This window comes from Dipodomys merriami, unplaced genomic scaffold (genome assembly GCF_024711535.1).
Source record: "Dipodomys merriami isolate MVZ:Mamm:240054 unplaced genomic scaffold, mDipMer1.0.p SCAF_78, whole genome shotgun sequence".
NCBI classification, from domain to species: domain Eukaryota; kingdom Metazoa; phylum Chordata; class Mammalia; order Rodentia; family Heteromyidae; genus Dipodomys; species Dipodomys merriami.
Genome location: NW_027206379.1, coordinates 646,854 through 659,448, shown reverse-complemented (window position 1 = coordinate 659,448; position 12,595 = coordinate 646,854). Strand labels below are relative to the sequence as shown.

Sequence of the window (12,595 nt, the reverse complement as noted above, 5' to 3'; positions counted from 1 at the left end):
CAATGCTTGTTTGTTTTTCCTTTTCTTGGTGGTACTGGGGTTTTAACTCAGGCACTCTATCACTTGAGCCACACCCCAATGATGCTTTTTAAATTTAAGTGTTTAGAACATTCATAATTCTTGTAATTAATGGTATAATAGGCTACAAACTTGCTGTCCTGCTTTTTTCCTTTGCTTGTTCCGTCCTTTTTACAATTGTGTGGTGTGTGTGTGTGTGTGTGTGTGTGTGTGTGTGTGCATGCGCCAGTACTGGAACTTGAACTCAGGGCCCTGCACTCATGCTTGGCCGGCTTTTTTATCAGTTCTAGCACTCTGCCACTTGAGCCGCTCCTCCACTTCCAGCTTTTTGCTTGCAGTTTTGTCTGCCCTGGCTTTGAACCTCAGTCCTCAGATCTCAGCTTTCTGAGTAGCTAAGCCACTCCTGCCCAGCTCAAATATTTTTATTTTCATTGATATATAGTAATGGTACAAATTTACAGGGCACAACGTGGCATTTACATTCATGTATACAATGTGTGTACTTCATCAGATCAGAGTAACTAGTGCATCTGTCACTTCAGACATATACCCATGTCTTTGTGCTGAGGTGTCCCACTGGTCATATGTATTTATTACTTTTTTCCCTAGAACTGGCATTTGAACTCAGGGCTTTATATGTGTGTTCTACCACTTGAACCATACCTTAGTTCTTTTGCTTTAGGGTATTTACTTATTTACTTAGTGCCTGTACTTGAACTCAGATCAGAGCTCTCTCCTTTAGCTTTTTTTTGTTCAAGGCTGGTACTCTACCCCTTGAGCCACAGAGCCATTTCTGGCTGTTTTGGTATGTGGGACAGAGGAATCGAACCCAAGGCTTCATGCATGCACTCTACCACTAAGCTACATTCCCAGCCTGCTTTTAGTTTTTGCTCAGGGTAGCCTTTGACTATCATTCTGTTATCTGTGCCTTCCAAGTAGCTGGGTTTATAGGCATGTCCTACCATGTCCAGCCTATAATTTTATTCTTTCTTGCCCTCAGTTGTATTAATCAAGTATTTTACCTGATTTCATATATAGGCTCTGTGGATCAAACCTTGGGCTTTATGCATGCAAGACAAACGTTCCACCATTAAGCCATGTTCCTAGTCCTTTACTATTTTAATATCTTTGTGTGTGTGTGTGTGTGTGTGTGTGCAAACGTTCCACCATTAAGCCATGTTCCTAGTCCTTTACTATTTTAATATCTTTGTGTGTGTGTGTGTGTGTGTGTGTGTGTGTGTGTTTGTGCCCTCCCTGGGGCTTAAACTCAGGGCCTGGGTGGTGTCCGGGGTCATTTTTTGCTCAGGGCTAGTGCTCTACCACTTGAGTTACAGCTTTACTTCCAGCTTTTTGGTAGTTTATTGGAGATAAGAGTTTCACAGACTTTCTTGCCTGAGCTGACTTCAAACCATAATCCTAACATAGCGAGGATTGGGGCTGGGAAGGTGGCTCAGTGGTAGAGTGCTTGCCTTGCATGCATGAGGCCCTGTGTTCGATTCCTCAGCATCACATAAGCAGAAAAAGCTGGAAATGGCACTGTGGCTCAAATGGTAGAGCACTAGCCTTGAGTTTAAGAGCTGACAGACAGCACTGAGGCCCAGTGTTCAGGCCCCACGACTGGCAAAAAAAAAAAAAAAAAAAAAAAAACATAGCAAGGATTACAGGCATGAATCACTGGTGCCTGGCAATATCTCTACATTTAAAGGAGGAGCCAGTGGCTCATGCCTCTCAGGAGGTTGAGATCTGAGGATCCAGACTCAAAGCCAGTCCTGGTAGGTTTATCTCCAATAAACCACTCAGAAAACCAGAAGTGGCCCTGTGGCTCAAGTGGTAGAACACTAATTTTTAGCTGAAAAGCTGAGGGACAGCGCTCAGGCCGAGTTCAGTGCCCATGACTGACAAAAAAAAAAAAAAAAAAGGATCTTAGAGGAGGAAATCTTTAACATAGAATATGAGTACTAGTAGTGGACTTTTGGAAAGTATGGCTCTTACAAAGTCTAGGGGTACATCTGTCATTTAAAACATTCAGCACAGCAGGGTGCCAGTGGCTCACGTTGTAATCCTAGCTACTCAGGAGGCTGAGATCTGAGGATCACAGTTCAAAGCCAGTCGGGGCAGGAAAGTCCATGAGACTCTTACCTCCAATAAAAGCACTAGAAAACCGGAAGTGGTGCTGTGGCTCGAGGTAGAGCACTCGCTTTGAGCTGAAGAGCTAAGGGATAGCGCCCAAGCCCTGAGTTCAAGCCCCACAGCCGACCAAAAAAAAAAAAATTGCACATCCTCAAAACACATAGCATTCTATTTGATAATAGTAACAATACCAATAACTAAGTTATCAGTTATAGTTGCTTTTATAATATGTTAAGTTCTGCTGTAGTCATTACATATACACGAATAATATGAATATAGATGCGCATTGAAGCAGATACTTGTTGTTCTATGCTTTGTGTCTCTCAACCCCTCTGACACCTCCAAACTCCACTTGAATCCCTCTCCTCACATGGATTTTCTTTTTTTTTTTGGTTGGTCGTAGGGCCTGAACTCTGGGCCTGGGCGCTGTCCCTCAGCTCTTCAGCTCAAGGCTAGCACTCTATCACTTGAGCCACAGTGCCACTTCCGGCTTTTTCTGCTTATGCGATGCTGAGGAATCGAACCCAGGGCCTCAGTTATGCAAGGCAAGCGCTCTACCACTGAGGCACCTTTCCAGCCCCCCTCACATGGATTTTCTGACACTCCTCGGGCAGGCTCTCTAATTCCCATTCACCCACTCAACACAAGACAGTCTGGCTCACTGGTGCAGTTGGCTTATAGGACTGGGCCTCTTTCCTGAGGTCCTAGTATCTCTGCTCATACCTACACTCTTCACTCTGCTTGAGAGAAATGGGACTTCCAGGATGGACCACATCTACTCTGCCCTTATCTTCATCCATAACTCACTAAGCACGTGCCTCCAACCCCCAAAAGGCTGTACCTCTGTTTCTCCTAAGCATCCTGGGCACAAGGTAGATGTTTAATGAGGATTTGATGAATGAAGCCGAAAGGAAAAAAAAAGGAAGAATGATCTTATGATTATATGGACACACATACTCAAGCCCTAAATGCTGAACTGGATTCCCCAACTTGGGCAAGAATAGGATGTCATTCCTTACCTTGGTATCCTAACGGTCCCTATGCAGGTGCTATAGAAACAACCCATTCCCCTGCTCAGGTCTCTATCCCTGCTTAGGTACAGGGATGATGGAGAGAGGTGGAGGTTGGAAGGGGGTTTGCATCCTTCCTTTTCCTTACTCTCCTTCCATTTCTGGATGCGTCTCCATTATATTCCTCGGCTGTAGTACACAAGGATTCCGTTGCAGGCCATTGCGGGCACGCTCTGGAAGCTTCGTTGAAGTAAGTGAGAGATCCTGCAAGCCGGCTCAGACACTCTCCCCTCCCTGACAGAGTCTGAGGTGGTTCCCATTGACGTCATCCAAAGCAGCGACTTTTGATTGGGTACTAGTCTACAGTGTGCCGCGCCATTGGTTGCAACGCCTATCAATTCTGTGTCCAAGCCCCAGGATTTAAAAGCACAGCGCAGGACCCGGACCAAGTGTTAGCGGGAGGGGTGGACCGGCGATGAGCCTGCCGAGTGTAAACTCTAGGGTCACAAGGGTCACAGGCTCTGCGTCCAGATTTTCCTCCTACCCCAGTTGCGGAGTCCCGGCCCAGCCTTTCCGGTCCCGCCTTCTAACGGTCACGCGGGACCTGCGCCTGCGCACAAGGTGGGGCCGGGCAGGGCGGCGGCAGGAGGCCGATGGTGGGAGGGAGGGTGGGGTTAGGGGGGAATGGGGAGCTGGAGTCAGCTAGGTGGGGTTGGGGCGAGGGCCGGAGGCGATGTCTGTGGAGAAAAGGCCTCAGCCGTCGTATTTACCCTTGGACGTGAGGGAGAGGAAAAAGTTTAGAACCCCGAGGGGGAGCGGCAAGCCCCGAACGCAGGGCAGCCCCGGCATCCATGGGCGTCCACCGCCGGAAGTGGGCTACAGGAGGGCGCCGGTGTTGCCGGAGAAAGGGAAATTGTGCGAACCCTGGCAAGGGCTCATAGTCATTGGGAAGAAGATAGAGCTCCTGGAGAGAAGCCCGCCAAAGCCTAAATGGAGGGACTTGAGGGCTGAGGGAAAAAAGGTCTTGCTGGAAAAGCGAGGCTCGAGTCAGAAGATAGTGGACAAGAAGCCCAGGCCCCGTGGAGCAAGCACAGTACAAGCTCTGCCTGGTTTGGGGGAAAACAACCTAATAGAAGTCTGGAAGACGCAGGAGGAGGAAGCAAAAGGCCAAACTGGGGCCATACCCGAGAGTTCAGAGATGACAACGCGCTCCAGAGTGGGGTCTGGGTTTGAAGACAGGTTGACAGCAAATGGCAACAAGGTGGAGACCGGGGTAGAGGACTTGAGTTCTAGAAGGTATCAACTGGGACAGAATGAGGAGCTGAGGCCCAGTGGGGAGGAGCAGAGAGCCAGTAGAGAGGAGGTGAAACCCAGTGAAGAGAAGCTTGGGCCCAGTAGCGAGAAGCTGAGATCCAGTGTAGAGAAGCTTGGGCATACTGAAAAGAAGGTAAGACCTGAAGGAGAGAAGTCAACCTCTGGGGGAGAAAAGCAGCGTGGATCCATTGGAGAGAAGTCAACATCCAGGGGAAAGAAACGGAGATCAAGTGAGGAGAAACGTAGAATCAGTGGAGAAAAGCTCAGATCCAGTGGAGAGAAGCTCAGATCCAGTGGACAGAAGCTCAGGTCCAGTAGTGAGAAGCACAGGTCCAGTGGTGAGAAGCTCAGAATCAGTGGAGAAAAGCTCAGAATCAGTGGAGAAAAGCTCAGATCCAGTGGAGAGAAGCTCAGATCCAGTGGACAGAAGCTTAGGTCCAGTGGTGAAAAGCCCAGGTCTAGTGGTGAGAAGCTCAGGTCCAGTGGTGAGAAGCTGAGACCTAGTGAAGACAAGCACAGATCCAGTAGAGACAAGCTCAGATCCAGTGGAGAGACACTCAAATCCAGTGGAGAAAAGCTCAGATCCAGTGGAGAGAAGCTCAGATCCAGTGGACAGAAGCTCAGGTCCAGTGGTGAGAAGCTCAGGTCCAGTGGTGAGAAGCTCAAGTCTAGTGAGAAGCTCAGGTCCAGTGGTGAGAAGCTGAGACCTAGTGAAGACAAGCTCAGATCCAGTAGAGACAAGCTCAGAACCAGTGGAGAGACACTCAGATCCAGTGGAGAAAAGCTCAGTTCCAGTGGTGAGAAGCTGAGACCTAGTGAAGAGAAGTTCAGATCCAGTAAAGACAAGCTCAGATCCAGTAGAGAGATGCTCAAATCCAGTGGAGAGAAACCCAGTTCCAGTGGTGAGAAGCTGAGATCCAGTGAAAAGAAGCTCAGGTCCAGTAGAGACAAGCTCAGATCCAGTAGAGACAAGCTCAGATCCAGTGGTGAGAAGTTGAGATCTAGTGAAGAGAAGCTCAGATCCAGTGGAGAGACACTCAAATCCAGTGGAGAGAAATCCAGTTCCAGTGGCGAGAAGCTGAGATCTAGTGAAGAGCAGCTCAGATCTAGTGGTGAGAAGCTCAGATCCAGTGAAGAGAAACCCAGATCCAGTGAAGAGAAGCCCAGATCCAGTGAAGAGAAGCCCAGATCCAGTGAAGAGAAGCTCAGATCCAGTGGAGAGAAACTCAGATCTAGTGGAGAGACACTCAGTTCCAGTGGTGAGAAGCTGAGATCCAGTGGTGAGAAGCTGAGATCCAGTGAAGAGAAGCTGAGATCTAGTGGAGAGAAACTCAGTTCCAGTGGTGAGAAGCTGAGATCCAGTGAAGAGAAGCTCAGATCCAGTGGAGAGATGCTCAGACCCAGTGAAGAGAAGCTCAGTTCCAGAGATGAAAAGCTGAGATCCAGTAAAAAGAAGCCCAAATCCAGTGGAGAGGCACTCAGTTCCAGTGGAAAGAACCTCAGATCCAGTGAAGAGCTCACATCCAGTGGAGACAAGCTCAGATCCAGTGGAGAGATGCTCACATCTGATGTAGAGAAACCCAGTTCCGGTGGTGAGAAGCTGAGATCTAGTGAAGAGAAGCTCAGATCCAGTAGAGACAAGCTCAGATCCAGTGAAGAGATGTTCACATCCAATGAAGAGAAACCCAGTTCCAGTGGTGAGAAGCTGAGATCCAGTAGAGAGAAGCTCAGATCCAGTGGAGAGATGCTCACATCTGATGGAGAGAAACCCAGTTCCGGTGGTGAGAAGCTGAGATCTAGTGAAGAGAAGCTCAGATCCAATAGAGACAAGCTCAGATCCAGTGAAGAGATGCTCACATCCAATGAAGAGAAACCCAGTTCCAGTGGTGAGAAGCTGAGATCCAGTGAAGAGAAGCTCAGATCCAGTGGAGAGATGCTCAGACCCAGTGAAGAGAAGCTCAGTTCCAGAGATGAAAAGCTGAGATCCAGTAAAAAGAAGCCCAAATCCAGTGGAGAGAACCTCAGATCCAGTGAAGAGCTCACATCCAGTGGAGACAAGCTCAGATCCAGTGGAGAGATGCTCACATCCGATGTAGAGAAACCCAGTTCCGGTGGTGAGAAGCTGAGATCTAGTGAAGAGAAGCTCAGATCCAGTAGAGACAAGCTCAGATCCAGTGAAGAGATGTTCACATCCAATGAAGAGAAACCCAGTTCCAGTGGTGAGAAGCTGAGATCCAGTAGAGAGAAGCTCAGATCCAGTGGAGAGATGCTCACATCTGATGGAGAGAAACCCAGTTCCGGTGGTGAGAAGCTGAGATCTAGTGAAGAGAAGCTCAGATCCAATAGAGACAAGCTCAGATCCAGTGAAGAGATGCTCACATCCAATGAAGAGAAACCCAGTTCCAGTGGTGAGAAGCTGAGATCCAGTAGAGAGAAGCTCAGATCCAGTGGAGAGGTGCTCACATCTGATGGAGAAAAACCCAGTTCCAGTGGTGAGAAGCTCAGATCCAGTAGAGACAAGCTCAGACCCAGTAGAGACAAGCTCAGATCCAGTGAAGAGATGCTCACATCCAATGAGGAGAAACCCAGTTCCGGTGAGGAGAAGCTGAGATCCAGTGAGGAGAAGCTGAGATCCAGTAGAGACAAGCTCAGATCCAGTGGAGAGATGCTCACATCCAATCGAGAGAAACCCAGTTCCAGTGGTGAGAAGCTGAGATCCAGTGAAGAGAAGCTCAAATCCAGTAGAGACAAGCTAATATCCAGTGGAGAGACACTCAGTTCCAGTGGAAAGAAACTCAATTCCAGTGGTGAGAAGCTTAGACCCAGTAGAGACAAGCTGAGATCCAGTGGAGAGACACTCAGTTCCAGTGGAAAGAAACTCAGTTCCAGTGGTGAGAAGCTGAGATCCAGTGAAGAGAAACAGAGGTCCAGTGGAGAGAATTTGAGGACTGGTGGAAAAGATTTGATATCCACAGAAGATAAACAGGGATCAAGTGCTGAAAGCTTATATTCCAATGAGAAGTTGGAGGAAGGCTCAAGAAAGGAGAGTGAAACAGAAGAGGAAATTGAAACAGTGATAAAAGTTACTGATGGTGAAAGAGAGATAGGATCTCCTGATGAGATGGAAATTCCTTTAGAAAGTATAGAAAGAGAAAGAACTAGAAATGGTTGAGCCAAGGAATGAAGTTGATAAGAATGACTTGAATGAAGAGAAAAATATTACTGGAGAATCTGTTGCATTGGAAGAGAAAGATATGACAGATGAAGGTCCCAGTGGATGAAATGGATGAAGGATTGAAACAAGGTGGTGGGGGAGTATTGAAAACCAACGATGAAAAGTTAGAGCCAAGAAGAACATTACTGATCCTGAAGGGTTCAAAATGAAAGAAGAGAGGAGAAAGCCACAGCCTAAAAAGTGTGGGAATGAAGGAGAACAAGGACCAGTGGAAGTGAAGAAGAATGGGAAAGATGGTAACAGGAATCTTTTGAGGAGAAAGAAGAGATTTAGTAATTTATTATAGAGGAAATTGGATATTGGGTTATTAAAGAATATTTGAGAAATCGATTTAAGATTGGAGATATGAGAAGGAGAATGCATACAGAGGAGGAGAAAGCAGGATAAAGGATAACCATGGAAGGTTGTGGACAAGTAGGCTGAAGTGCAAAAAATATCTGGAAGCAGGTCCTGAAGAATGAGGGGGACAAAAACAAGAGGACATGGAGATGAGCAACTTACAAGGTGAAAAAAGTAAGAAGCCATAATCCACCATAGTGATTATATTTGGTTTGTTTGTTTATTTTGCTGTTATTTACTTACTTTGGATTTGCAGTACTAGGATTTGAACTCAGTCTTATAATTACTAAGCAAGTACTCTACCACTTGAGCCATGTCCCTGGCCCACATTTGTTGGTTTTCAAGGTTAGTTCCCTCCCTATTTCTGTACTTTGTCCTCCTATACAGCCAATTTACCATCTAATATCCCACAGGGCTGTACCATCTGATTCTCCCAATTGTATCTTTGCCAGTCTTCATATTTTAATCACCTCATCACAATCACTATTTCTTCTATATCAAACTCAAATCACCCATGCTAAGTTGTCTTCTTTGCACCTGCATTGTTTCCATCTTTGACTTTTTAAAAAAAATTTTATTTTTGTTGGTCATGGGGTTTGAACTCAGGACCTGGACTCTTTCACTCAATGCTAGCGCTCTACCACTTTGAGCCACAGTGCCACTTCCAGTTTTCTGGTGGTGAATTGAAGATGAGTCTCATGAAGTTTCCTGCTGGGGCTGGCCTCAAACCATGATCCTCAGATCTCAGCTATCTTGAGTAGCTAGGCTTACAAGCATGAGTTGCAGGTGCCTGGTTCCATCTTTGACTTTTAATTATTATTTTAATGACAAGTGCTTTTTGTCTTCTTAAGTCTCTTTTTTCTTCTTTCTTTCTTTTTTTTTTTTTATGCTCAGTCATGGGGCTTGAACTTTGGGCCTAGGTGCTGTCCCTCAGCTCTTCAGCTCAAGGTAAGGGCTCTTAACACTTGAGCCACAGTGCCACTTCTGGTTTTCTAGTGGTTTATTGGAGATCCGAGTCTCATGGACTTTCCTGCACAGGCTGGCTTTGAACCACAATCCTCAGATCTCAGCTAGGATTACAAGCATGAGCTACTAGTGCTCAGCAAGTTTTTGGTTTTTTTGTTTTGTTTTTAAATAATTAAGTTGTTATTGTGAAGGTCTTTCACCTTTTGGGTTAAGTATTTTAGTTTTTTTTTTTTTTTTTTTTTTTTTTTTTTTTGTCGGTCATGGGGCTTGAACTCTGGGCCTGGGCGCTGTTCCTCAGCTCTTCAGCTCAAGGCGAGCGCTCTACCACTTGAGCTACAGCGCCACTTCCGGTTTTCTGGTGGTTTATTGGAGATAGGAGTCTCACGGTCTCTCCTGCCCGGGCTGGCTTTGAACTGCGATCCTCAAATCTCAGCCTCCTGAGTAGCTAGGATTACAGGCGTGAGCCACCAGCGCCCGGCAGAAGTATTTTAGTTTTTTTGAGGGCTATTGTGAGTGGAATTGTTTTCGAGATATATAGAAAAGCTAATCATAGGCTGGGAATGTGGCTTAGTGATAGAGTACTTACCTAGAAGGCATGAAGCCCTGGGTTTGATTCCTCAGTACCACATAAGCAAAGAAAGCCAAAAGTGGTGCTGTGGCTCAAGTGCTAGCCTTGAGCAAAAGAAGCTCAGAGACAGTGCCCAGGCCCTGAGTTCAAGCCCCAGAACTGGCAAAAAAAAAAAAAAAAAAAGAAAGAAAGAAAAAAGAAAAGAAAAGCTAGTTAGTCCTGAATGTTGGTTTTATAGCCAGCTACATTTCTAAAATAAACATTTTTCAGTTCTAGAAGGTTTTTGGTGGAGTCTGTAGAGTCCTTTAAGTATAAGCTCTTATCATCTGCAAATAAGGAATAACTTGACTGCTCTATTTAAATCCCTTTTATTTATTTTTACCTGCCTTACTGTTTGCTAAGACTTCTGTGGGGAGAATAGACACTTCTCTCCCAGTCTTGACTTTAGGAGAAGTAATTTCAGGCTTTCCCGATTTTAATCTGATGTTTGCTATATGTTTGTCATATGTAGCCTTGAAGTTCAAGTACATTCCTTCTCTTCCGAGCTTTTTTTTTTTTTTTTTGGTCAGTCATGGGGCTTGAACTCTGGGCTTGGGCGCTGTCCTTAGGCTCTTCAGCTCAAGGTGAGCGCTCTACTGCTTGAGCCAGAACGCCACTTCTAGTTTTCTAGTGGTTTATTGGAGATAAGAGTCTCATGGATTTTCCTGCCCAGGCTGGCTTTGAACTGTGATCCTCAGATCACAGCCTCCTGAGTAGCTAGGATGAAGGCGTGAGCCTCGGGTGTCTGGCTTTCTTCAGAGCTTTTATCATAAAAGAATGTTGAATTTTATCAAAGACTTTTTTTTGTAACATTTGAGATGATTATATTATTTTTGTTCTTGGTTCTGTTTATGTGTTACTACATTAATTTTCCTATGTATGTTGATCTTTTTTTTTTTTTTGTCAGTTGTGGGGCTTGAACTGTGGTCCTGGGCACTGTCCCTCAGCTCTTCAGCTCAAGGCTAGCGCTCTACCACTTGAGCTACAACACCACTTTGGATTTTCTGGTAGTTTATTGGAGATAGGAGCCTCACAGTCTTTCCTGACCAGGCTGGCTTTGAACTGTGATCCTTAGATCTCAGCTTCCTGAGTAGCTAGGATTACAGGTGTTAGCCACCGGCGTCAGGCTTCCCTGAACTTCTTTTGCTCAAGGTTAGCACTCTACCACTTGAGCCACAGCCCCACTCTCAGCTTTTTTTTTTTTTTTCAGTCATGGGGGCTAAGCTCTTCAGCTCAAGACTAGTGCCCTACTACTTGAGCCACAGCACCACTTCTGGCTTTTTTCTGCTTATGAGGTGCTGAGGAATCAAACCCAGGGCTTCATGCATGCTAGGCAAGCACTCTACCACTGAGCCACCTTCCCAGGCCTCCCCCACCCCCCCCAAACTATTTTTTTTTTAAATTTTGAGATATAGTCTCATTAAGTTGTCAAAGTAGAGCTGTGGCTCAAGTAATAAAGCACTAGCCTTGAGCAAAAAAACTCAGGGACAGCGCCCAGGCCCTGAGTTCAAGCCCCCATGACTGACAAAAAAAGGGGGGGGGTGCTGGGAAGGTGGCTCAGTGGTAAAGTGCTTGCCTTGCATGGGGCCCTGGGTTCAATTCCTCAGCACCATATAAGCAGAAAAAAAGCCAGAAGTGGTGCTCAAGTGGTAGAGGGCTAGCCTTGACTTGAAGAGCTGAGGGACAATGCCCAGGCCCAGAGTTCAGGCCCCACGACTGACAAAAAAAAAAAATCTTTAAGTTACCAAGTTTGGCCTCGATCTTGGAATCCTTGTTTGGCCTGTGGAGTAGCTGAGATTGCAGCCACTGGACCTAGCTGTCCTGCTTCCTTCCTTTCTTATTTGGGGGTTTTAAATACAAGGTCATGCACTGGGTAGACGAGCACGCTTCCAGCTGGAACACCCTACCCAGCCACATACCCCTCATCCCATTTTTGCTTTCATTTCTTTTTCAGCTAAGGTCTTTCACTTACCTTCTCTGGAATTAAGCTGACCCTGCTACCCCTGCCTCCCAAATCGCTGGGATTAAGCATGTAATCCCCTCCAGGTCCCACTATTGGATTTATCTGATGGTTCCATCCTGACCTGCAGTTGTTCTGTTCTTTGACTGGAAGTTGAGACCCAGAGCTCTGCTTCCCCAGCACCCCCCCCCCTCACCTCCTCCCTCTGACTCACAGATTCCTCCTGCAGTTGTTTTGTTTGTTTGTTTATTTTGAGACTAGGGCTTGTTCATGTAGACCAGGTTAGTGTTGAACTCCTATTCCTCCTGCTTCAGCCTTAGGAGTGCTGAGATCACAGGCATGTGCCCCCATACTTGTAATTACTTTTCTTCTGTCTCTCTCCACTAGATCATAAGCTATAGTCTTTTTTTTTTTTTTTTTTGCTGGTCATGGAGCCTGAACTCTGGGCCTGGGCAGTGTCCCTCAGCTCTTCAGCTCAAGGCTAGCACTCTACCACTGGAACCACAGCACCCCTTCCGGCTTTTTCTGCTTTTGTGGTGCTGAGGAATCGAACCCAGGGCCTCAGGCATGTGAAGCAAGCACTCTACCACTGAGCCACCTTCCCAGCGATCATAAGCTACCTAGAGATAAAAATACATACTTTGGGGAGTGGCTTAATGGTAGGGTACTTGCCTAGCATGCATGAAGCCCTGGGTTAAATTCCTCAGTACCATATAAAGCCGGAAGTGGCGTTGTGGCGTTGCTAGCCCTGAGCAAAAGAACCTCAGGGACAGACCCTGAGTTCAAGCCCCAAGACCAGCATGCACACTCAAAGAATGAATTTATGTGGGGATCTTCTCTATTCTTGTGAATAATCAGCACACAGTAGATACTCAGGATGTGTTGGAGGAATGAATCAATCCATCACTTTAGTGGCTTTATTGGTCTCAATACCATTTAACATCTAGCCAGAAATTGCTGTGATACTTCACCCTCTCTCTTAGAATATTTCACATCGTTTTTAAGTCCTAAAAGTC

At 46.2% G+C, this 12,595-nt stretch overlaps 1 protein-coding gene across 1 annotated transcript in view; it reads left to right on the top strand.

Annotated features, from left to right (window-relative positions):
• The first annotated feature begins 3,891 nt into the window (after positions 1 to 3,891).
• The window catches only part of LOC138818623 (golgin subfamily A member 6-like protein 25), a 44,732-nt gene continuing 36,028 nt past the window's right edge, over positions 3,892 to 12,595 (top strand). Inside the window, exon 1 of the mRNA XM_070009602.1 lies at positions 3,892 to 8,220. Coding sequence (XP_069865703.1) covers positions 3,892 to 7,644 — 3,753 coding nt within the window. The 3' untranslated portion in view covers positions 7,645 to 8,220. The remainder of the gene's footprint in view (positions 8,221 to 12,595) is intronic.